We start from the raw sequence: 26,410 nt of genomic DNA on the forward strand, positions 1-26,410 counted from the left end.
CAACCAAGAAGCCCAAAGAAACCAAACTTCAAGCCAAAATGCTCTCTTCGACAATTTGAAAATCATAGAATGGTTTAGGTTGAAAGGGACCTTAAAGATCATCTAGTCCTAATGCCTTTACCATGGGCAGAGACACCTTCCACTGGGTCGAGTTGCTAAAAGCCTCATCCAACCTGGCCTTGAATACCTCCACAGCATGATTTTGATCCTTATTTTCAAAAAACTCCCATTTTGCTTCAAAATTGAGTGCTCTCCAGTCATGAGGAAGCTGCTTAAAGCAGCTCGGCTCAGCCAAGGCCTCAGTGCAGACGCAGGGCTGGTTTTGACCCCGTGCCACCAGGTTGGGCAGACCCTGTTTGCTGCTCTCTTCAGCTCTGCCTCGCTGCTGCTTGCACGCTGCTGGCGGGGAATAAGCCAGCAAAACATTTGCTTTTAGCTTTGTTATTGACTTGCTCGACCGGGCAGTTGTAAAACCCCCAGGCTGGGTTGTGACACAGCCTTTTCGTGAGCTCGGGCACTTTGACCTGCACACGGAGCAGTGGCTTTGGGCCGAGGCCAGGGGAGGTGCCCGGGGAGGCAGTTGCCTTGGCAACCCCTGTCCCCCTCCCCTGCCCTCACCCAGGCGCCAGCAAAGCGTCACGGCTGGTCGCAGCCCATAAAACCTATTTTCTGGGTTTATTTTCTAACTAAAGCTGAGAATTCACGAGGTTGCTGTATTGCAGCCAGAATCTGACCGCAGAGGCTTGGTCTCTTCTTGCTAGTACTGGTGTGGAGTAAAGCACAGAAGGTGCTTGAAAGCCTGAGCCACGGGACTGGGCCAAGTGAGGTGGGAGCTGGTGAGGTAGGAGCTGAGAAACCTGCGAGCGAGCTGCTGAAGGAGAAATTGTCACTGGGACCTCTGCGTCACACACATTAGAATCGGTAAAAATCATTAAATTGAAAGCAAATGGTTTTGTTCTGATGTAACTGGTCGAAAAGTTCTGGTGAGGATGGGTTTGGCTGGAGGGCGGCTGGGAGAGAATGGCAGCAGGGAGCTCGTGGCATGCGGGGCAGCGTTTGCGGCGGGAAATAAAGGCAAAGAAAACCCTCTGCGACATGGAGAAGTTGCGAAACTTCACCTCGTCATTCCTTCCCTCTTGGAACCCTCGTCGGAGGGCAGGAGCAGCACGAGCCTCCCTGGCAGCTGCGCAGGCTGAGGGGGGCCGCGGGTGCTGCTCCGCCCGCTGCTCATCCAGGACGGCTGCTGTCCCGGGGGACTCTTTAAAGCACCGCTTCGTGCCGGCGGAGGCTGTGGGAGCCGGAACCGCTGCCCACGGCGAGGCCCTTCCGCACCCGCGTACACCTGCGCCTGCCGCGCACCTGCGCCCCGCGGAGGGCACCCCGCCCCGGCGCTCCCCGCCGCCGCCGCGCGGTGGCGCCATCGCACCGGAGAGGGCTGCGAGTGCCCCGCGCCGCGCACCGGGCAGCGCCCCCCCGCCCCGCCCCGCCCCGCCCCGCCCCGGGCAGGGCGGTGGCACCGCCGGGGGAGGGGGCGGCGTGCGCCCCCCGGGACGGCTGTGGAGGAGCGCTCCTCCCCGCGGCGCGGCGGCCCGGGGGGCTGCTGTCGGGGAGGGAGGAGGAGGAGGAGGAGGAGGGGCCCCGGCGGCAGCGGGCAGAGGCGCGCATGGAGCGGCCGGGGAGCAATGGGAGCTGCCCGGGCTGTCGGCTGGAGCGGGGTCCGTCGGCGCGGGCCGCCACTGCCTTGGCGGCCGTGCTCATCTTCACCATCGTGGTGGACGTGCTGGGCAACGCGCTGGTCATCCTCTCGGTGCTGAGGAACAAGAAGCTCCGCAACGCCGGTGAGCGCGGGGCGGGCGCGGGGGGCGGTGCGGCCGCGCTGCCAACTTGCGGGCGGAGCAGAGCGGAGGGCATCGCACCGCACCGCAGCGCGGTCGGGGCTCCGCCGCCCCCGGCCCCGCGCGGCCGCGCTTCCCGCTCGCGGCAAGGTAGGAGCCTGCGGGGGTCGGCGGGCGACAGCCGCGGACAGGACCGTAGCACCAGAGCGATAAAGCGCAGCTCTGCCTCGGGTGAAGGGGCTGCGAGCTGCCGGTGGGCCGGAGAAGCACCCGCTGGTCTCTTCTCTCCGGTGGCCCAAGTTACCGCCGGGCTTCCCGACTCGCTGTCGGTCCGTCCCGTCCCGCTGCTTCTGTCCTCCAACTTCTCGGAACTTCTGTCTCCCAGAGGCAGCTGCAAATCGAGGAGCCCGAGCTCACGTCGCGACTCAGGTAAAGCCCGAGTCGCTTCGACCCGAAGTGTGCTGGGACAGGCGAGGACAGCGGGCGCTGGGAAGAACAACTCCAGTGCCGGGCTCGGGGGCAGAGAAGGCTGCTCCTCTTCTTAAAACGAGTCTCTTATAACGCTGACCGCTTGCTTTTATGTCGCAGCCTTGCATGTGTTCAGTGTTTTCATCTCACAGCTGCTGTGCTGCAGATGAGTAACTGAAAGCAGAGCGAAGGTTTTCCACGTGTTTTCCATGGGTCATTTGCAAGGCTACTTTGGAGCCTTGTGTACTGACCTCCCTGATGAATTAATTTAGGAACATTGTTAAGTTGATGTTGGTATTAACCATTTTTCAGAAAGCTCTGTTTTCTGAGGGGCTATTTTTTTTTTTTTTTTTTTTTTTTTTGCTGTCAAAGTTTTGTTATTTCAGCAAAGAAGCCTTGGGTATAAATTGCTCTGTAAGGAGTTTCAAGCAGTCTGTGTGGTGCCGCTTAAATCGTACCGCAGAGTGTTTCGCTAAGGACTGCACCACTGTCTGAATCTACAGGGAAAGACATAAAATGATCTTTGGTTTTATAGCTTGTAGAACGGCTTTAATGAAATATCTCCACTATCAATGATGTGGAAGACAAAGTTGTGAGCATTTTGGAGATGCTGCGCTCTCTGTCTCTTAATCTTCTGTAAATACGGAGTAACTCACCAGAGTTCAGTAGAAGTAGCTGATGGGTGAGACTGACAGGGCAATTTTCGTCGGCTGCTTTTAGCATTTGTTTGATTTATTAATGATGGCACACAAATGGCTCTTGGCTTGGGCAGGTGCTGGATGCAGTGACCTCGACCAGTGAGTTGCTCTCTAACTGGTATACGAAACGTGACCCGTAGTATTCACAATACATGAACATGTAGTACTGGGCTTACAAGAACTTTAGTATACTTCAGAAACATATTTTTCGATTCTCTTCAGCTGTGTTTTAAAATGTGAATGCTGTAGGCTTGTGATCAGTGGTTCTGGAAAAGAAAAAGATGCTCTTCCCTTCTCCCCAAGATAACTAGTGGTTTATGTTATGTGGCTGATTGGGCAGGAAGCAGATTTGAAACTCTTTATCTGCTTTTATCACTTTTCAAATTGATAATCACTGGACTGCGTTTCATGTCTTAAGACTTGCCTCTGCTGTGAGTCTAGTTCAAGTTCCTGTGAAAGTGAAAAAGAACAGCTTTCCTTTGAAGGGAAAATCTTAATCTGAATCGTAATCCTTGTCAGTAACCTGTTACCTGCTCTACATACTATTGGGATGTAAGAGTAAAACCAACACAAGTGGAATCTTTGTTAACCTCCCCGATTTGAGGGGAGGTGACTGTTGCACACAGATCTTGAGCGTGACTAGTGGGGAATTCAGTGTTACACGCTTTGAAGTGGTGATAGGTGTCGAGAGACCCATCCAACTTCATTGCCCTGAGCATCGTTTCTCCTCCAGTCAACAGCCTGAACTGGGAATACCATTGCCAAGTCCCTAGAGGGGTTTGGCAGCAGGAAAGCGAGGTGGTGAGACCAGTGGTGATGATCTGAACTTCAGTAAGGCAAAACGTGTAACCAGGATCTAACTGTTGTTGTCTTGTTTTGCCGAAAAGATCATGTGTGTTTAGGATGTTCAGACAATATCCTGCCCCTGTCCATGCTGGGAAGCGAGTGGGCTATCTGCCTCCCTGGGTGCAAAAGGAGAAGTCAGGAATCTCGGCTCAGTTCTTGCTCCTCCTGATGTGTGAGCAGTGCTAGGAATGAGGTGGGCTGAGCTGGAGCGCGCAGCCAGGTGGAAGTCCTATGGACAAAGGGTTTCTCTGCTCATATTCAAACCTCCCTTAAGCCAATCCAATAAATGAAAAGGACACCCGTTATGGATGTGTCAGCTCTTGCCAAATTCTGGAAGCGCCAAGCCCTCTGTTTCTAGAGCAAGCACGTAGGGAAGCCAGCAAGAGCCCAGCTACAAGGTCGTCCAGCTGGAGCTAAAACTGTATCACCAGGATATGCTGGGCTCAGGCTGGGATGTGAAACTGGCACTGCTTGAGTGGCTGTGGTGGGTGATCACTTTTGTGCGGATGGGGTTTTCGGTCCATCCCCTTGGACCTTTCTACAGTACTTGGCACATGGCAGCACCTCTGCGCAGCCCATAGCTACAATGGGCAGAGAGTGTGAGTGGGTGATTCCTGTGGGCAGAGGAAATCCAGATTCACCAAAAGCCCCAGGCTTTCTCCGTGGTGGACAGTTCGTGTCCACAGTTGATTGTTCAGCCAGTTGTGCTGGAGAACTGCTGGCATTAAGCTTTCCTGCAGCAACATCCAGCTACCTGCCCACTTGGAGCTGCTCCTATTGTCCACAGTGCAGGACGTTTTAAGTGGTTGAGGGTGAAGGACATGGGGAATAACTCCACTCCTCTGGCAGGAGAGATGTCTTCATGGGAGGCAGGTGAGAGGGGGTGAACTTTTTTGGCAGCTGAAAGCCTTCACAGACCTGGCCATCCTGCTATCCCTGTGCTGGTGGAGTTCAAAAGCAAAACACCTGACCTCCAAAACTTTCCAAGAGAAATCACTCGGCTCCACTTTCCCTCTGGGAAGGCGTAACACGTGTCGGGTGGGTGTTGGTGTCCTGTGTTGTTACTGGATGATGCTCAGAGTGCTGAGCACAGGTTAAGACCCACGTAGGAAATAAAACGAGTGAGCCGTATGTTACATGGCACATGCAGAATCGTGACCAAGTGAAGGCTGCTGCCGTGGCAAAGTCTACAGCATTTCATCCGTGGGTCCTGCTGGCTTTACAACTGTGAAAATCTGCGCTAAAAACACCCAATATTTTTCAATGAGTTCGCCTGCACTCTGGAAGTGCCCATTTCTAGCTCTCCTGAACTTGCTGCGAACTTAGGCACGCAGCCAAAACGTGTGTTCCCCAAAACCCTGCATCTCCTGCTGGTGCTGCCTGGAGCTTCGCGTGCAGAGAGCAATTTCTGCCGCCTCGTGGGCCCTTTGCCCTCCTGGAAACGTCATCTCTCCGGGGAGCCGAAACCTCCGTAGGGGCAGGTGGCACAGGTGTAACTCTAATGAGGTCACCGGCCTCGACCGGCTTTTAATCCTCTGGATATACCCTCTACAGTGATGTTTACGTAGTGCTGGGGATTTTGTTCTTAGACTGTCACACCGGCCGAAGCCAAGCGTCACACACAAGTCTGCACGGATTATGTCAACGCAGTTACCTTTGTCAGCTGAATGTGTGCTCCTAGAAGAAATGCTAGATCAGTCTGACAAGCCCTCTGACCAGAAAACTCTATTGACTAGCACTGGTTGGGTTTCTGTCTCCAAATACCGGCCCTTCCCTGCCTCTGCCGGGGACAGCGGGCAGGGTAACCAGCCCGCACTTCCCGGGTCAGGCCGTTTGCCCTCTGAAAATATTGGCACGACACTAAGTTTTTTGTTTGCTTGAGGTTGGTTTTTTTTTTTTTATTTATTGTTCCAAGACCTCTGGAACTTCCTGGCTGGCCTGGGCGTGTTTCTGTTCGTTGTTTCATTTAAAAGTCAACGTCAGGGATTTGGTGAGCTCCTTGGTATGCTCTGACGTGCAGGTTTTCTAGTAGCAGATGTGAGAAATGGTTAGCAGGGGTGGTGGGTATCTTCCCAGCTTGTTTCTGGAGTTCAGAGGCTTTGGTTATAGCAGGGATATAGGACATCCTTATCTGCAAAGACAAAAAGAAATGCTTATGTGTTCTCTATCTTCTGTATCAGGATAATTTCACTGTACTTTTTTAGTGTCAAGCCTATTTTATTGATCGATTGTTGCCTTTTTCCTGACATACCTATTGCCCTTAGTTTTGTGAAACTTTCAGCTGCCACAAAACTATCTTTTAGCTTTCCTTATAAAATGTGTTGATTTCCAGCTACTAATTTCATAGTGCGTTTTCTATTTGTTACATATTTTATTTATTCCTAATTTTGCTTCTGTCTTAAAGGATTCTTATTTTAAACAAAATTAACTTTTTCAAATATATTATTGCTTTTTTGGGGGGAAAGGAGGGTTCTACTAAGACATCTTTAAACATCTTTCAATGAGCACTGTCTCATTTGCTTATATTTAGGTGTTTTCTCTCAGTTTTTTTTGTGTCCAATTGTTTCTAGTTTTGAGAAACTGACCTTTTAGAGACATTGTGTTGGACCACGTTCTGTTTCCGTATCTCAAATGCAGTTGAGAGCTGTGATTGGTTTTCTTCCAGCTATTGCAGGATTTCCTTGTCATAGAAAGCTATCTGTTATGTGTAGGTGTTTTGAGATTTTATTTTTACTTTTTTTTTAGATTTTTTTTTAGCGCCACAAACCCTCCAGTATCTGCCACAAGCCTGATATTACATCTTTTCTTTCTGCACGTTGTGGGTAGATGCTCCAGGAGCTGCTCATCTGTTCTGCTGATTCATTTGTCTGTAGCAAACTCCCACCAGTGCTTCTGATTTACCCAGCCTCTGAGCCTCCGAAATGTCGGGGACTCTGCAGCAGGTGTCTTGGCTTTCTGGTGGGCTCTGCTGAGGAAACGTGCTGTTTGTTGATGAAATGGTTTGAAGGTTGCTGGGACTCTAATGTGGAAGGGTGGCAGCTGGCACCCCCTTGGCTCTTCAAGGAGGATGGGTGCCTGTGACATCAAACGGTGAGCTCCTCAGAAATGGTCTCACTGTTGCTTTTCTGCTGTCGGTGGGGAATAATCATAGAATCATAGAATGTTTTGGGTTGGAAGGGACCTCAAAGATCATCTAGTTCCAACCTTCCTGCCATGGGCAGGGACACCTTCTACTAGATCAGGTTGCTCAAAGCCTCATCCAACCTGGCCTTGAACACTTAGGGATGGAGCATCCACAACTGCTGTGGGCAACCTGTTCCAGTGTTTCACCAACCTCATTGTAAAAATTTTTTTCCTTATTTCTAATTTAAATCTCCCCTCTTTCAGTTTAAAGCCATTGCCCCATGTCTTATCACTACACGTCCTTGCAAAACACCCCCCTCCAGCTTTCTTGTAGCCCCTTTAGGTACTGGAATACTGCTAGAAGGTCTCCCCGGAACCTTCTCTTCTCCAGGCTGAACAGCCCCAACTCTCTCAGTCTGTCTTCATAGGAGAGGTGCTCCAGCCCTCGGATCATCTTTGTGGCCCTCTGGACCCGTTGCAACAGCTCCATGTCCCTCTTGTGTTGGGGACCCCAGATCTGAACACAGTAATCCGTATGTTTAGCTTTGTTATGGACTTGCTCAACTGGGTATTAATGCATTTGCCATGTCAAGCTGACTGCCAGTGATGCCCTCTGTGCCATTAACCATGGGAACGTTAGCTTCAGCCTTAGGGCTGCTCCAGAGAAGCTCAGCTGGGGCTGGGGCTTGGTGTGGTGGTTGCACGGGCTGTATGGTTGGTGCAGAGAAGTTGTTGGAAGAAGTCTGTTGTGGGACCAGCAGGGCTGTACCCAAGTGCACCCAGTGGACTTGGGGGCTGGTGGAGAAGATGTGCTGGTGGGGATGTGTTGGTCCCTCCCTGTGTCCCTCTGTGGCAGCCCCCTGCCCCGGTGTCTCTGCAGACAGGTGCTGGAGTGGGGCCATCAGCCACGGGAGGTGGGAGAAGTGGGAGCGATGGCAGGTTAAACCTGTGAGAAAATGAATTTGGATTAAGGTAACACGTGAGCTTTAAGTATAATAGCAGCGTAAAGCAAAGAACAATCTTAACCTGTTTTTTTTCCTAGAAGTGACGCAGAGCAATGGCGATTTGCTCGATCCATGTCCCAGCCGCAGGACACGGCCCCATGGCCAACCTGATTTGGAGAGGTCTCTGACAGCGTCACCTTGACGTGCTCCAGCTTTGGTGGGGCTTCAGGTGGGGTTCTCAGCCAGACCCTTGCACATCCCTCCTCCCAGCAGCACGGCACTGGGCTCATATGGGGCAATGGGAGCAGGGAGGTGCCCACAGCACCAAGAGGGAGGCTCGGAGCTGCTGTCCCGCTCAGCGTGGCGTTCCCGGCCCCGTGCTGTGCCGCTCCCATGCTGTGCTCCGGGAGCTCCAGAGGAAGTGGCAGCTCGGTCGGGTGTGAGCAACTCATCAGTTTTTTTTTGGAGTGCAGTAGCTGCAGAAATATTTCTAAATTGGTCCTTCGTACAGCTCCATAGGGGATCCCAAGGAGATTCCACCCTGTCAACTGTGTGAGATCAAAGCCACCGATTTTTGGTTTTGCCTTTTTTTTTTTTTCTCTCTCCTATTTTTTTTTTTTCAGGAAAAAACCCTCTCCTTACAGTTCATGTATGTGGGAGTATTTTTAGGAGTGCTGGATCTCAGGAATCCCTTTGTGAAACTTTGCGGAACTTCCAGCATAAGTCTCTGCTCCCCTCACTCCCAAAACATTGGTTTTCAGGACAGCCCCTGCTTGGAGCAGGACTTGAATGCAGCACCGTGAGCTGTGGATGTGCAGCTGGGGAAGGGAGTTACAATACTGTCAGTCGCTCAGTAAGTCAGCCGTGCTCAGCATACGCTTCCGGTGTGCTGGTGGCTCGATAGCCAGATGGTATGTGGTCAAGTGAGTGATCCTATGATATAGATACCATTGGAGAGAAATGAATCAACTTTCCACTAGAAACAGTAATTCTGGCATTTCTGAACTGAAGGATGTTTGTCTTTGCAAAGCCTTCAACAAAAGTTTTGTTATGTGTTGGCGCAGGTCTCTATACGGTTACCCTCAAATTAATTGAAATTCCACTGATTAGGAAGATCTGTGTCTTGTACCAGGCAAAATAACACCCTGCCTCCCTGGGAGGGCCACCCTGTGGACTTCAACAAGAGGGAACAAGCCAGGTTCAACTCCCTTTCTCCGAATCGTTCCAGCCCCTTTGTCCTTCCTTGCCTCTAGCAAAGGCTTTTCTTTTTTTCCTTTCAGCCCCAAAAAGCTTTACTGCCCCAGGACTTGATGTCCCTGAAAGTTTCAGAGGGCCAAATTCTGGCTTAGGTAATAGCAAATAATTAATTACCTTGCAGACAGTCCTTCAGCACAAGCTGGGACGTGCTCGAAGTAGCTGTTCCCTGTGTGACTTGTGGAGTGATTAATTGAAAGGCTTAAAAAGATGACTGTCACGTGACGGCCTATAAATAAAATGGAAATTAATTCAGAGGTGGTTTTTGTTTGCCTTTTTTTTTTTTTTTTTCCTTTTTGCATTTTTCATTGCATTTTGTTTGCTTTTCTTTCTCTGTGCAGGATGTTTAATCCCTTCCAAGTCCATCCCACAGCAGAGAGCAGGGGCAGAGGAGGACAGGACCGTCCTTTGGGCTGGTTGGCAAGGGGAAGGCCATGCCACAGTCTCAGGACACTCCTGTGCCCGACAGCCCTGGTCTGATGGGACTGCTCTTTGTGGAAGATGTAGAAGGAGACCTGTGGCATAGCTTTCTCATGTTTAACTATTCTTATTCCTGAAAGTTGGAGTGAGGACCAGTGAGTCCCTGTCTTCTGAGATCGTCCACTTGATGTCTTCTGTTGAAAGACCTCAGATCTTGCTTTGTTGAACAATCCCCAGTGACACCTTCAGATATGACGTTGACAAATGCTGCGAGGGACTGAGGTCCAGCAGCCCAGGGTCCGACCTGCCCTGAGTCCCTGCTTGTCCTTTGACTGACGTGCAACACTCATGGGCCTGGGCTTGGTCCTGGGTGAAGTTCAGCTGCTGGAGAATGAGTGTGTCACAGCCGTGGATCCCAGGCCAGCAGAAAAAGATCCAGGTAGCGATGGGTTCAGCCAGGCCTGGGGCAGGAGGATGTGCAGAAGGTGAGGGAGGCGGGGAATAAGTGGGAATGCTGATGGAATGGTGAGAATTCAGCCGCAGCAGGAGGAGCGGTGGTGGGATGTGCTGACCACAGCCAGAGCAAACAAGGGCGGGCGGTAGTAACGGAGTAACGGAGCTGTGCCTCTTCCCCATCCCGAGGGGAAAGGTGGGGAGAACTGCAACTGTCTGTTGCAGAGGTTTGTGTTTGACGGTAAGAGTAGGTGGGCTCAAGAGACCCTGCTGTCTTCTGGGAGGCAACGTCGCTGGCCCTGTGGTGCTGAGCAGACACACAGCCTGCAGTTCTCATGGGCTTTACGAGCCATAAGTTAAATGGAGTCTAATGTGTTTCGCCTTACTCCTGACCCTGTGTCTGGCCTTCAGATCTCAGCTGTGCGTTTTATTTCTGCGGATGTTGCAGTAGGAAGTAGAGCAAATTGAATCTTAATGGGGTGGGTGAAATCCGCAGCAGAGTCACGTTTGGATGTGTTGGGAACTGGAGCCCTGGCCCGTGCTGCCAGAGGGAAAGGCTCCTGACAGCCAGGCAGGGGAGAGCAGCGTGCCCGAACGAGCTGAGATGGGGGCACGGGGCTCTCCTGTGGCTTTAGCTCTGTCTTGCTTGTGGGGAGATTCACAAGGGTCACTAACTTGCTTTCCTACGTGCTGCAGGGTGAGGAGAACCTGTTGAGTTAGGTGACCACAGCAGCTTAAGCCAGCCCAAGGACTTTCATATGAACATGCACAGGAGGGTTTGGGGAGTGGGCAGCAGGTAGAGAAGGTAAGAGGGAGTAAAAGACTGAGGTCCTGCTGCATGGGAATGGTTTTGCGTTCTGCTTTTAGGGTGGAACTGCTGGAGACCAGGAGGACATGATCTGTGCTCAGGACTGGTTCTTCTGTACCTAGCCAATGCATCCGCTTATTGTCCTGCTTGTGCCTGCTGGCCAGTTTCAATGGCAGGAGCCGTTCAGATCTCGCTGTCCTCTCCCTTCTTTGGCCCCGAGTCCCATCTGTGGGCTGCCGAAATACTCCTGCTTGACCTTTGTAGTGCTGTGCGTGTGCCCTCCCGATGTATTCATCAACACTCAGTTTTGGGACATCCTTGGGCCAATGGAGAGTCCCTGGCTCAGAGGAGAGCGGAGTCACACCAGCATCAGCAGGTGGGATCGGGGCTCACCCGTGCAGCTGGTGAAGGAACAGCTGATGGGAGCTGTGTTTCGAGGCACGCTGACGGAGGAGGGAAGAGTTGAGGACATCTGGGGAGGCGTGTGGGGCTCCTGTTCATGTCCCCAAGGGAATGGCGAGGCGGGGATGGCAGTGCAGTGGCGCTTCCCGTGTGCTGCTGTCCGTTTCCAAGCAAAACTCAGTGTTGTTCTTGGCGGGTTCCTAGGAAAACGGATTATACCATCTTCAAAATATTCACTCCTGGATTTAATAATATTGTGAAAATAACTTAAATGCATTTCTTTCAGAACCTTATGGTATTCCATGGAAATGCTGTCTGTTTATCTGCTTAGGTTGCCAAGCATATACTCCAAAGCCAACATTCACACAAGTTGTTGATCTCTTAAATAGAAGGGGAGAACAATAGCCTGTGTCAGTAGCTTTGGCCCCATGCTGTCTGAGGACAACGGCTGTGCATTGTATCATTTGCTACCTGTGGCTTTTCACCGAAGTTTCCTGGGTCACATTTCTGTGTTGACATCACTAGAGAGGCACCTTGGGGAGCAGAACCAGGGCTGACTGGCTGGGTAGCCGCCTTCTATGAATACACCTTTTCCAGCTTAACTTGTTCTTCAGTCTCTGCACCTCTGGAGACTGTTCTTCAGTCTCTACGTGTCATGGTCCTCCCTCCTCATCCTTTACTTTGAGATGCTCTAGAACTTTCTGGAAGTTGCCTCAGTTGTGGAGGCTCTGGGAAGACAGTGGAGTCCTCTTGGCGCTGTTCAACCTGGAGAAGAGAAGGCTCCGGGGTGATCTTATTGTAGCCTTCCAGTACTTAAAGGAGGCCTGCAGGAAAGCTGAAGAGGGACTTTTTACAAGGGCATGTAGTGATAGGACAAGGGGCAATGGCTTTAAACTGAAAGAGGGGAGATTTCGATTAGATATAAGAAAGAAATTGTTCCCTCTGAGGGTGGTGAGGCACTGGAACAGGTTGCCCAGAGAAGTTGTGGATGCCCCATCCCTGGCAGTGTTCAAGGCCAGGTTGGATGAGGCTTTGAGCAACCTGGTGTAGTGGAAGGTGTCCCTGTCCATGGCAGGGGAGTTGGAACTAGATGATCTTTCAGGTTCCTTCCAACCCAAACTGTTCTATGATTCTATGATTCTCTGCAGAGCTGGTATGAGCCAGTCCAAATAAAAGCAGACCCCAGCCCCTGCGATCGATTCCCCAGCCAAGTGAAGTAGCCCAGCCTTACAGCACCTCCAGGCCAAGCCTGCGGCTTTTCTGTGTGATCAAGGAGGAGGTCAGAGCTGAAATTCAGGAAGAGTCTGGACAATGGTGCCATGAGGACATGGACATAAGGTGCATTAACTTTATCTCAAGCATAATAAACACCCTTTCCAGTTCCTGATACAGGCACTAAAAAACAAAGCGTGACAACATAAAATTTCCCTGGAAGAGGCTTCCGATAGCATATGGAGTAGTCTGGAGTTGGCAAAATTTATATTCCTGCTTTTCTCTCATGCTCTCCATCATCCTCTCTCCCGCTCCCCTCCATCTCCGCTCTTCTGACTCCTTGTGGTGGGCAGGTCATGCTCATGCTAACAGTATCTGTTAATATCTGACTGAAAATATATCTGTCGCTTCTGAGGTTTGCACCATTAGCTTCTTTACAAATGGCCAGTGTGATCTCAGCATCTCAATAAACAGCAGCAGCGAAGATGAAGGTGAGTTAAAAAGTTGTCTGTCCTCTGCTTTCCATCACAAGTTCTGCCTGTTTCCTTCCTGGCTTGCCAAAAATATTGGCTCCATCTCTGGACTTTTCGGTGCTCGACTTCACAGGGAGAAATTAAGGCAGTATAAAGTCTGCTGTTCCCTTTTCTGCAGAGGTAGGTGTTGACAAGTCAGAGATTATATCTTGGCTTTTCTGAGGGAAGACTAGAGATGAAAGAGGCGTTTTCTACCATACCCAAGGTGTGGGTGTTAGGTCAGCCGCAAGCTCTGCCTTTATGTCTTATGTCTTAAATGGTTTTTCTACTAATCAAAACTGATTAGGCAAAACTAATTGGACTAAGTTGAAAGCTTGCTGACAAAACCCTTTACGAGTAGGTGTAGTTGATAGGCACCGCAACAATCAGATATTGCAGAACAGATTGCAAGCTCTGCCTCTCCCATGCTCATCCATGGGAGTTTCTGTAGGGAAGACAGAAGAATTGTAGTGCAAGGGCTTGCAGAAGAAGGCATGTGTGATGGGAGAAGGAAGGACTTGCTTAGTGGGAGTCTGTCAAGCTAAGCCCTGCCTTCAAAGAGGCAGTCCTGCTTGCCAAGAGCCACCGTGGCTGGTGTTCAGGGCGAAGAGGAGTGGCATGAGTCGCAGCTCTGAGCGTTCCTAGGTGAGATGCAAGGTCACAGCTCCCATGGACCATCTGCCTGCGTTCCTCGCTGGGATGCACCCGGGTGCCCAGAGTGCAGAGCCGTGCCTTCCTGCATGTGCCAGCTGTGCCCTCGCATAGCACCCTGTGTTTTAAGGGTTTGACAAACCCAGCCTGTTGCAAGGTGTCCTCTTTCAGGGTGCTTCTTGCCTAGTTTAGGAGTGAACTGAACATCTAGGCATACGCAGTGGTCTTCTGGGCCTTCAGAGTGTCATGGTTTGATGTGGAGGGGGTGGGGGTTCTGGTGGCAGGAGAGGGGTTTTGGTCCCTGTGACCTCCCCGGTTTTGGAACCGGGTTAGGCTTAGTTCTGGCCACCAGATCAGACTGCCATCCCCCTCAGGGTTGAGCCAATAGGGCGCCTCTGCGAATTGCCCTATTTAAGTTGGGACAAAGGAACAGGAAAAGGTGCTTCGCCCAAGATGGAGCAGAGAAGGGAGGAGGGCACTGCCCCCGCTCCCTGGCTCCTGGCCGGGCAGCTGCCTGCATCGGGCCGGCGCCGCCCACGGAGAATGGCGGCGGCAGAGCCGGCTGGGGAACTCGGGGGCACCCCACTCCCGGGGTGCCCACTGGGCTGAGTTCACCTGGAGAGGACTGAGATCTGAGAGAAACAGCCGCATCGACAGCAGGTCAGTGAGGATGGAGCGGGAGGAGGTGTGCCGGAGCCGAGTTTCCCCTACGGCTGATGGTGAGATAGCAGGCGGCCCCCCTGCAACCAGGACGGCCTCGGTGGAGTAGAGACCCACTCGCTGCCCGTGGGGAGAAGATGCCTGAGCCTGAGGATGGTCGTGTTGGGGTGCACGACAAGGCAGAGAGGCATCTGGAGTCTGCGTGACGACCCACGCCGGAGCGAGTGGCTACAGCTCCCTAAGTACCCGAGACTGTGGTAAAGCCCACACCGGAGCAATCTGTGGGGAAGGATTGTTTCCTGTGGGCTGGACTCACGTTGGAGAAGTTTGTGGATTTTTCCTCGTGGGTAGGGGATCCACTGGAGCAGGGGAAAAGAGTGTAAGGACTCCTCCTCCTTTAAGAGAGAAGAAGCAGTAACAGCACGGAATGAACTGACCTGCACTCCCCCAGTCCCTGCTCCCTGCGCCGCTGGAGGGGCGGGGGTGTGTAGGGGGGGAAGGTGTCGTTTTTTTAAGATCTGGCTTTGTTTCTTTTTGTCCTCTCACGTAACCAGTTTTGTTTCCCTTTGTCCTTTTAAGTAACCATCAATAAATTGTTTTGCCTTTAAGAATCATAGAATCATAGAATCATAGAATGGTTAGGGCTGGAAGGGACCTTCAAAGGTCATCTAGTCCAACCCCCCTGCAAGGAACAGGGATATCTCCAACTAGATCAGGTTGCTCAGGGCCTCGTCCAACCTGGCCTTGAACATCTCCAGGGAAGAAGGTCAAGTCTGTTTTGCCCAGGACCATGGTTGGTGGGTGCTCCCTCTGTTCTTGTCTCATCCCTCAGTCCCTTTATTATATTTTGAGAGTTGAGTCATAATATTATATTATGAGAGTTGTAGAACACTGGAACAGGTTGCCCAGAGAGGTGGTGGATGCTCCATCCCTGGAGACGTTCAAGGCCAGGTTGGACGAGGCCCTGAGCAACCTGATCTAGTTGGAGATATCCCTGTTCCTTGCAGGGGGTTGGACTAGATGACCTTTGAAGGTCCCTTCCAGCCCTAACCATTCTATGATTCTATGATTTTTCTCCTCTCCACTTTACTGGAGAAGGAGAGACTGTGTGAGTTTTAGTTGCTGGATCAGCCTAAAACCACGACACAGAGATACACCAGCTTTATCCTTGTAGGAAAACAGAGAACTTGTTAAGCAGCATGCTCATGTTGTACCTCACAGATGCTGACCAGCCAATTCGTAATGACCCAAGACCTCACTGGGGACTTCAGAGGGCTCTGCTTTCAGGAGTACGGCTGCTGTGAACAAAGCATCCCTGGTCTGGTGTAGGTTAGCATTGGAAGGTGAGGTGATGCTGTCTGCCACCACCTAGCTAAGTACTTCTAACAGGCAAGCCAGGACAGAGGAGCTGGGAACTGATTTGGGGGAACACCTAGGTGGGAAAACTAGAGTTTCCCGTGCAAGGTAATGAGGCAGTAAAAGTGGCTTGCCCTGCCTAATTAGTTCAATAGACTAATTAGCTAATGAGGGAAACCTTCCCAGTGTGGATGTACCATTGTAAGCCATTAATTGAAAGGCTTGCTAAATCCCAGGCTAGACAAAGCCTTTGAGATTAGCATGGCAGCAAGAAATAACCACTGCATGAACATCAGCCTCGTGTCCCTTAGCAGACACGCAGCCTTCTCCGCCTTCTCCATGGAATCTTTAAAATAACAAATTTGCTTTGGAATAAGTTATACAGATATGGAAACAGAGCAGTGGGCAAGCAACAAACAGGGCTTACAAGGAGCTGGGCTGTTTCAGCCTTTCTGTGGCAGCATCTGTCCTTCCTTACCAGTATTTCGGCTGCAGTTCTCTTATGTGTTATTTCTTTTTCGAGACAAATTTCTCCCAGAAGAGGTTGGATTTCTTCTGATTGATCATTGGCTTTACAAAACTGGTTGCTGCTGCTGGACTATTCCCGTTGCTTTGATGTACTGGTCTTCCATGTTTTTTTTTTCTTACCTTTGAAAGTGATTCTTTTGCCTATTTGCTACAAATGTGCGAAGATACCTGCTCTTCCTCCCATGTGGAAGGAAGACAAGCAATCAAACTCTGACACTTATTTTTTTTCTTGAAATGTGATCCTAGTTTGTAATCAACCCTTATATTTTCTTCTCCCGTTTTTAAATGAGTTTCAACTTCCAGCAATCAACAAAACTGTGCTTTGAAGAGCTGACTCAGGTGGCAAATTGTGATCCCCCTTTTCCAGCTCCTGTAGCATTCATAACATGTGGGCAGAAGCTTCTTCTGTGAGGGTGCTGCTGAATGGCATGCCACCACTGACCAGGTTCCTGCAGTGGTGACATGAGTGTGTCAAGCCTCTGCTCTCCCTGTTTGATTCATGCTAGATCCTACTTTGTAATTGGTCCTCCCCAAGCAGATTTTACCCTGTGGTTTAATATACACATGGGATACTCAGTTAATGGGCATGCACCAATGTATATATCTCACGGGTGAGGTTTGCTCATGAGGTTTTGATTGTTTGTGCTCACAGAAGAGAAAACATGGCAGAGAGGTGTCTGGCATGAAGGTGGTTGTGGTGTTAAGGGGAGGGTGGTTGTGCGCTATGGCCCTGTGCTTGTTGCCATATGGCTGTAGGACTTGGGCGATGCCCCTATGTTGTCAGGGTCCTCACTGCAAAGCTGGCGAGACGTTGGGCCAAGCCTTTAGCCACAAGCTGTCCTTAGCTGTGCGAAAATTCCCCCCAAAACTGGGGCGGAAGGTTACAGCATGTCGGTGAAGAGAAATCACTGAGCAGCCTTTTGTCTGGTTTAGCTTTCTACCATGGACATGTAAGACAAGTTCCTCTGGAAACAGAATGCTGACTGGTTATTCTGCACCGTGTCACCCAAGAAAAGTTCTTTTTTTTTTAAAAAAAAAAAGAGACAGAGAAGTCAGTTCCTGCAAAGCATTAAGTTTGTGCATGTCCTTCCACATACCCGTGCTTCTCTAATTCTGCTGAGACCGCTCTTTCACTGGGGAAACCAGGGAGGGAGGGGAAAGGTGCTGTGTCCAGGGCATCTAAATGCGTTTGGTTGCTGACTGCAGGATGAGGATGCCAGGGCAGGCGGGCGCCTGGCAGGGTACTGCACTTCTATCTTTGGAAACCCAGCGGCTCTTTTTGTTCTGATGGGTCTGTTTTAACTCTTGGACTTTCCTTGAAGTGAGGTTCTCGGTGTGTGATGAATCCTTTTTAAAGTAACTGGGTGGGAATTCGAATTGGCAGCCCACTCAGCACCATAACTGGTGGCACAGCCACATTTGTTGTGGCGTCCTGGCTGCAACGCCGCTAGCAGAGCATAGATGTGCTCTCCTTTGCGTTAGAGGAACAGATGGTCTCCTGTGAGTCTCGAGTGTGAGCATTGGCAGTTTTAATTCTAATAATTCTAACAGTAACTAGTTCTCAGCCTATAAAGACAGGCTGAGAGAGTTGGGGTTATTCAGCCTGGAGAAGAGATGGCTCCGGGGAGACCTTCTAGCAGCCTTCCAGTACCTAAAGGGGCTACAAGAAAGCTGGAGAGGGGCTTTTTACAAGGGCATGTAGAGAAAGGACAAGGGCAATGGCTTTAAACTGAAAGAGAGGAGATTAAGATTAGAGATAAAGAGGAAATTTTTTACAATGAAGGTGGTGAAACACTGGAACAGGTTGCCCAGAGGTGTTGTGGCTGCCCCATCCCTGGAAGTGGTCAAGACCAGGCTGGGAGAAGCTTTGAGCAACCTGATCTAGTGGAAGGTGTCCGTGCCCATGGCAGGGGGGCTGGAACTAGATGACCTTTATGGTCCCTTCCAACCCAAACCATTCTATGATTCTAAATTCCGTTAGGATGGGCGCTGGTCCGAGGATATGTCTGTCCCTGCTGTGTCACTTGCACTGGTCTTGTGGAGAGGAGACAATCCTGGCCGTGCATGTTGCTGCCCAGGGAGGCTGCTGACCGCGGCGGAGCTGTGTGCAGGATCAGCTGCCCTACGGCCCTTGCCAAAGGCTGGAGCACTGCTGAGCTCCACGTATGAGCTGCCACAGTGACCAGGACTGCAGAGCTCGGCACATCGCTGCCGGGAGCCAAAGGCGATGTGCTCAACGTGTGTGATGTCCGTGCATAGCGTGTCGAGTGCCTGTCCAGTTCTCCTGCTGCCCGGTGCATTCCTGGGAGGAAGAGAGGGGGAAAAGCAGGGTGGGTTCAAGAGAGAGAATGACTGTGTCCTTCCTGGGCATTCTGGAGCTCAAAATAGTTGAAATCTCTGCTGTAATGGGAAGATAGATATTTTGCAATGATGCTAAAAAGATACTGCTTAAAAGATTTCTGATTTAGCACTTTTCATCCTCTGACTGGTGCTGACTAAAGCAGGCGAAGTATCTGCTGGAGCGGCCTTGAAGTGGCACAGGAATAGCAACAGGGGAAGCTGGAGTGGAAATTCCCTGCAAAGTTGGTAAAAGGACAGCCTGAAGCTGAAATGTCATTCACTTGCAAACGAGATGAAAGTAGCTTTTGCTTGAAAACAGCCCTTTCCGTACGCCTCCGCCTGTGATCTTTGTGGCTACGGGTTTGTCAAAAAAGGTTTTCAGTTTTCTATTGCGAAGGGTAAGAGGAGTTAGAAAGCTCTTGTGCTGGCTTTATGGGCAGCTGGGGACAAAACCCAATGCTAGTGATATCCCTGCCACCAAACTGGGCCCGGCAACTTTTATTCTTATCCTTCACACTCAGGAAAGTACAACAGAAGAGGGGATTTCTTTAGCATGGTGATGAGCTGTGGACTGGAACAGGAGCATCTGTCCTTCCCAGGGGACTGCTGTGGACGAATACATTTCAGACTTGCTATGTGCTGCTTTCTCTGTCCAAGACAAGGAGAGTTAGCTTCTTCCAGGTACCACAGCTTTAAGATTTGCTTGTATTCATCCTGTCCATCAGGTTGACTTTATTTCTGTTGGAAATGCCTAATTTGTGTTTTAGCAGATGCATCAGGGATAACACTGCTTCCTCTTGAGTATTGCTGGTGGTAGGATGTGAGACCTATAGATCCACCGTCTGTGGAGCTATAGTTGCACCTGCCTTGTATTAATTTCTCTGCCTTGTTCCTTCTCCCCTCTTTTAAAATTATTTTGTTTTTAAGTGCTTTTCCAAACTGTGGAAAGCTACTGACATTAACAAACTCTCACCCTCCACACAGAAAACACAGTTCTTCTGCATTCTCTATCAACAAGTGTTTTATAATTCTTTATTCTAGTAACACTTAAGTTTTCAAACATTTACAGGTTGCTTAAATATATTAACTATATAATTATTATATTCAGAATGTACATGTCTGATAATGCATCAGATCTGTTCCTCATGCCTCTTGTATTTCTATGTCTTGCCCTCAATCATGCTGTAGTAATTCTTCCAGTGATTAAGAGCGTCTGCCTAGAATTATGTTGGGAGTATCTTGAGAAGTAAGAAGCCAGCTAAAATTCAAAGCAGTACAAGGCAACCTTGATGTCGAACTTGAAAGTGCTGCAAAATTATACCTAAAGAGATCAAGCATCTCTGTTTCAAAAGCTGCTTTGTCCTTCTCCCTTCCCTCGAGTTGTAAATGATCTGCATTAAGACAGTTTAGGTGAGCAGCAAAACACATCTATATGTAAGCAGCAAAGAGACAGAAATAGAGCAAGATGAGTCTAAAATAATTTTGTGAAGCAGCTTGGATCCTTCTAACTTAAGATCTGTGTTCTGAATCATTGTGCAGAAAAATAACCCTTCGTCCATGTTCATGGATTTGTACAGGCTTTATAAGGACAGGGTGATGTGAAGCCTCTTGCTTGGGATTGCCTTGCGATGAGGACTCTGTCTTTGGGGGTCACCTCTACTGCTGTCCTCTCAGTCCCCCCTTTCCTGTGATGCTCCCTTGGAAGTTGGCCAAGGCAGTTTCACACTGGGAAGTGATATAAAGCCAATGAGCTGGGTTTCATGGCATGGAAAATATTTGCTCTCTTCTACCAGTCTTCTCCTTCCTTTTCCTTAATCTCTGAACATCTCCATGCATAATCTCTCCTATAATTATAACTGTGGCGGAACCAAGACTGTGGTACCTAATAACTACTTTATTAATTAGTATCTATTTGCTTATATTACTTTAGTTCTCTTTCACTTACATTAAAAACTGGATTTTTACTTGCTATTGTCAGAAGTCAAGAATGTAGTGTGTATTTAACAAACACACACAAAACTAACCCTTTTTCTATTTTGGGGGAAAAAAAAATAATCCCAACCACAACCCGTGTTCAAGACTTCTCAAGTATTTAAGCAAAAGTAGTAATTGTCTCTAAGGAGTTAAACTTGTGGAGTTTTATCTGAGAACTGTGCAACCTTTTTAGGTAGTTGTTGAATGGAAAGATCAGATGTGTATGTCCCCAGTTTGCAGTCCAGCTCTAGGACATCTGTTTGCAAAGCTGCACACGGGGAAGTTGAAGTGGCTGGAAAGGTGTAACACAAGTGACTTTTTGTTGCATCCTTCCCCTGCCCCTTTGCCCGTCCCATGTGCCGGGGCCGTGGGCAGGAGCTGAGCTTCTCTAGTGCTTTGCCTGGGCACTCGTACACCAACGTGTGACTCGCGTGCTTTGCCATCTTACTGAAAGTTGCAATTTCTATTAAAATCAATCAGTCAATCAATCTTTTTATCAGTGACTCTGGCAGTCCAGGGATTTGTACGAACATCTCCCTTGAAGGCTAAAGAGACCGAACAGGGATGTGTGTGTTACGCTGTTGTTCTGAGAGAGCGGAGATGAGCCTTCAAAGCTGGTTTGTGCTGGCAGATTCAGCCAACCAAGATGTTTGAGCTGAACAGCAGGCTTTTTGCATGCTAGCTGATAGCCAGATGTTTTCTTGCAATGTGCTGGTTAAAATAAACACATAAATAATTGCATCCGTAGGATACCAATGCATCATCCTAGCTCATGGCTTTATCTAATTCAACTTTGGATTTAGATTCTAATTTTTCACACCATTCAGAAAACTTCCCTGAATAAGGAGCAGGAAAGACTATGGAAAGCTGAGCACTTGTTGACTTGAGCAGCCCCGTCCCCTACGATCTCATTCCTAATCTAATTAGCAAAGCAAGATAAGGAGAGGGTAGCGTTTTGTATAAACTCATACATGCAACCCGCTGTCTTGCAGGGTTGTGCAGAGCAGGTTGTAAATCAGACAATGCCTCTTCACTTACACGTGGCTTCATCTCCTGCTCTAAGTAGATAAAAGGAGTATAATAGGGAGCAGGTATTACTCATGCCAACTTTACACACACTTGGCTGTGATGCTCGTTTCAGGAATGTTTCCTTCTCCAAAGAGCCAAATAAGAACTGTCATCCTACAAATGATGACCGATTAAGAAACCACAACATGGAAATATTAGGAGAGGGAACAGCATGTGGCCCTTATAAAGGGCTGTAGCAACTGTGGAGAGCAAAACAACTGGGCTGGGTTCCTGGGAATGCCTTTAAAAATTCGAACGTGAAGTAACCCAAAGGAGCTAGTTGTACAGCTGCGTATATTGTCGATGGCGTCGTCTGGTTTTGCTCAGGGTCCAACACCTTCAAGCTAAAACTCTGGGGGAGTTTCAGTAAGAAAAGTATGTTGTAATTACACAGCAATTAAAAAGGTATCATTTCTTGTCAGAAGTGTATCTGGCCAAATCATAAAGGCTTTTTTCTCTTCTTCCATGGCTAGTTTTGTTTAAGACCTGCTTTGCCACAAAGCTGGTCAAGTCAGGCTTTTTTACTTCAGAAAGTGGAGGAAGGCACTGCAGATCAATGGGCAACGCTGGAGGTATTTTGTTATTGCCACCACTACGGGGGAAGTCTGATTCTGATTCATTTGCAGAAATTTCACAATTTGGCAGTGCTATCTGGCAGGCTTCCTCTTGATTTTTCAAATGACTGAATATTCGGATCAGTCTGAGTAGAAAGCTTTGTTTGAATGTGGACTTCAAACAGAGGTTACCTGTGAACTTTCTTGAGATCCTGATGCACACACATAGCTTTTAAGAGTTTAGAAGAAACTAGTAGTTACTGATTGATGTGGTTAGTGTTTTAATTCATGTATCTGTTCTATTTAGAACTTTTCCAAAAGTTTCTGTCTAAATTTAAATTGACTGTTTATAGCAACCAGCCAGTAATGCAATATACTGAGCAAAATGTGCTGAGCATATGAAACAAGCAGGGTTATTAAGTCATGAATAAATCATTGGTTCAAATCAGCTTGCACTAACGATAGTGCCCATTTAAAGAAAATGTACCATGTAATTCAAAGTGTTTCAGAATTAATAATAATAATTACACTCTTAATCACCAGGAGGCAATGTTTCTTTCCCTTGCAGCTGAGGAAACCTTAGTAATGCAGGATTTATACTTCTCTAGATGTAAGCCTCTAATTTCTCCATAGCAATCATCTCGGACATGTGCCATTGTATGGGATTATTCCCCTCTGCTTAATGGCGAAAGTAAAGAAAGATTACAAATTTGGCCTTGTACATTTTTTTTTTTTTTTAGGAAGAGAATGGCTTTGACTTTTAATTTCTCTTCTGCGGGGAATTGCCATGTCCAGATTTGGGTTTTGATATTTGGAATTGGAACAAGAAGTCAAAGTTCCCTGCAGACTGAAGAAGGTTGATTCCAGCTTGTCAAAACACTGAAACATGAAAAGACTTAAATGCGCATATAAGGTAAAACTGAATATTTGCACGCAGATAAGCTGAGATGAAGTAAGCTGAAGCACATTTACTTATCGAACTGATTCATTTAGTCATTTGCTACTGAAAACTCTGTCCAAACATCAGCATGTTTCCCATGAAGTTTTGGATTTTGGTGCAGCAAGGTTTTCTTAACTTGCTAGAGAACACCGCCTTTGAAAACACGTGTTCCTAACAGCCCCGCACAGTTGGGAAGAGGACTTGGCCTTCTGGGTATCCAGCCCCTAGCTCTGCCCACGGGGTCGCAGCTCCTTCAGCCTGTAGGGATCCGTGCCTCGGGATGCGAAGCTCACCCATGGGAGGAGTGGCCGGCTGGGATTTGGCAGGAAACACAGAGGTGACCTTTTTGTCTTGCACAATGAACCACTCTCTACATTGTGGAGGCTTTACTTTAGACAAGAAGTACATCTCATCTGGGTAACCAGGTCGTCTTCAAGTATGGGTGGCTTCTTCCACACTTTCTGCTGTTTGTCACCTGTGGGAGCCTTGTGCTTGGTGCAGCTGTCACTCAAACAGTGTGGTTATGGCTTTCTTGGAGATTGTTCAACAAACAGGAATGTTAGGCTTCAACGATGCAGGCTTATCTTGGAGGAGGCTTACAGAGATCTATCAGATTTACAAGCATGCATTTTTTGTGAATATGTCATAGAATCATAGAATGGTTTGAGTTGGAAGGGACCTGAAAGATCATCTTGTTCCAACCCCCCTGCCATGGGCAGAGAGACTGTCCACTATATGAGGTTGCTCAAAGCCTCATCCAGCCTGGCCTTGAACACCTCCAGGGATGGGGCTTCCACAGCTCCTCTGGGCAACCTGTGCCAGTGTCTCACCACCCTCATTGTAAAAAAAATTTCTTCATTGTCACTCACCTAAATCTCCCCTCTTTCAGTTTAAAGCCATTGCCCCTTGTCCTGTCACTACATACCTTTGGAAAAAGTCCCTCTCCAGCTTTCTTGTAGCCCCTGTAGGTACTGGAAGGCTTCTAGAAGGTCTCTCTGGAGCCTTCTCTTCTCCAGGCTGAACAGCCCCAACTCTCTCAGCCTGTCTTCATAGGAGAGGTGCTCCAGCCCTCGGATCATCTTTGTGGCCCTCCTCTGGGCTTACTGCAATGGCTCCATGTCCTTATTATGTTGGGTGCCCCAGAGCTGAGCACAGTACTGCAGGTGAGGACTCATGAGAGCAGAGTAGAGGGGCAGAATCACCTCCCTCGAACTGCTGACTATGTTTTTTTTGATGCAGCCCAGGATACGGTTGGCTTTCTGGGCTGCAAGCGCACATTGCTGGCTCATGTTGAGCTTCTCATCAACAAACATCCCCAAGTCCTTCTCCTAAATCTTTTCTGGCCACCATTAAAGTGTGGGCTTCTGTAGCATCAGCTTGTGCCAGGCACAGCATCTTCCCTTCCTACCTAGCTCAGCTGCTGTTTTCTGGCATATTTCTTCAGTTAGGTAGCTTGTTAAATGCAAGCTTTGTGCATCAACTATCTTGTAGAATTTTCTTACGTATTCACTGTAGTGGTGCTTAAAAACGAACTCTCTTATTAGAAAAGCTGCTATGTTTTATTAACGTTACATGTGACTGGTGTGCCTGGCTGCACATCAGGGAGGAGCGCTCCCTTAAGGCACATCATCTCCCTGTGTCCCAGTATGCGTTTCCTTGAACTTTTCTATGAGGCAGCTCCTTCTGGCAGCTGCGGGCAATGGGGCAGGGAACCAGATGACCCTCAGGTCTCCTGAGAACGTTCATCAACCCTTTGGTCTCCATGAGGCATGAGAAAGCGTTACCTTAACAGGCCTCTGTAGAGTAATTTGGTGTGGTAAAGATTGATCTTGTTTACCTGGCTTTCTGAACACTTTTTGCTTCTGGTGGCACTCAAAGTCCAAGATATTATTTATGTTGAGAGCTGAAAACATGAAAAACTGAAGCAACAGAAAAACAATAAAAATGTAAGCTTTCAACAACTTGTCCAAGACACCGTATATTGCTACCCCTTGCCTGAGCGCTCTGTGTCATTTCTGGGGAAGCCTGTTATTTATTATATTGGAAATAACTGTTGGTATTCATCTATTGTAGATGTGTATACAAGTATGTTCCCAATCAAGAGAGAGAATTTAAAGTTACTTTATGAGGAAGTACTTTCTGCAGTTTTTATTCTGTATGGTGCTTGATGCTCTTTATCCTCCTAAAACTTGAAAACAAGACAGTTCATGCCTTGGGATGGAATGAGGTGGAGTTTGAAGAATAGAAAAGCACCAGAAACAAGTTCTGAACTTGTGATGTTCCTTAAAAATCCCTGTTAAATACTTCTTTCAAAACTGTTTTTTAAAGTGATGCTCCTGATGATGTTGCCACAGAAGCAGTGAGAGCGTTCATGCTTGCTTCAGCGCTCCAGGATCAGCTCTGTTGAGAATGTCCCAAGCAGCAAAGAAAGGTGAAAGAGGGGATTTACCCTTGAGATTGTCAGTGCTGAGAAGGGAAATACCAAGTGGGTGGACTTGACTACAGCGATACCAGGTGTGCCACCACGCTTGCTTTTCCTTGTCCTTTGCTGAAAAATAGAAGAAAGCACCAAAGGATTGGGATAGAAATGAGAGAAATGAGAAGAGAAGAATGGTAAGGACATGCAGGTTTCCCTAGGCTGTGGGATGTAGATTTATGGGTCTCTTAATAGGACTCGTGTTTGCAAGTGTTTTTCTGCTTTTCCCAGTGAGAAGCAGTAGTCCAATTCTGTTTGCTTTAGGAGAAGGAGCATTTATGCTCTCAGCATGGATGCTATTTCCAATTTTCCACATCCTTTCAGTGCCTCAACAGTCTCCTGTGAAGATAAAGTCTGTTTATTTATTATTATTTTTCCAGATAAGGTTGTGTGGTGTCCTCCATTAAGGCCTCAGTGACAGTCTGTCTCTGGGAAATGAGTGTAGATAGGTAATCATTCACATGATACCATGTGCCAGAGTCAAAATCTATGTAATTATCTAGAAGACTGCATACCCCATGAGCTACAGAGTTGAAGAAATTTGTGGCTTCTAACCTGGACTTTATCTAATATCTAATTTTGTCTTGGATATTATGTGAGTAACGAAATCCATTTCTCATTACATCATTCAAGTTTCCAAAATACATCTCCAGAGTATTGGTAAGTTCTGAATTCTCTTTTGCCCTGTATTAGGGATTGGAAGAGTTATTGGATGCTTTTGTAAAGAACATTAATCATAATTATAGGCATGTCATTTTCTGAGCTTTTTGAATTTGTGTGACTGTTGCAGGAAATCCACTCAGTTGCATTGCTGTAGGTGCATGGTGCATCCTAGCAGTAGTGTTTTCCCTACGCTTTTTCTCACTTAAACCCCTTATGTCGTCTTCT

At 48.4% G+C, this 26,410-nt stretch overlaps 1 protein-coding gene across 1 annotated transcript in view; it reads left to right on the forward strand.

The window, feature by feature from the left end:
• The first annotated feature begins 1,663 nt into the window (after positions 1–1,663).
• GPR50 (G protein-coupled receptor 50) overlaps positions 1,664–26,410 on the forward strand; it is a 46,925-nt gene continuing 22,178 nt past the window's right edge. The window contains exon 1 of the mRNA XM_086619584.1: positions 1,664–1,838. Within this exon, the coding sequence (XP_086475710.1) occupies positions 1,664–1,838 (175 nt within the window). The remainder of the gene's footprint in view (positions 1,839–26,410) is intronic.

The sequence above is a fragment of the Tauraco erythrolophus genome, chromosome 13 (genome assembly GCF_009769465.1).
Source record: "Tauraco erythrolophus isolate bTauEry1 chromosome 13, bTauEry1.pri, whole genome shotgun sequence".
NCBI lineage: Eukaryota > Metazoa > Chordata > Aves > Musophagiformes > Musophagidae > Tauraco > Tauraco erythrolophus.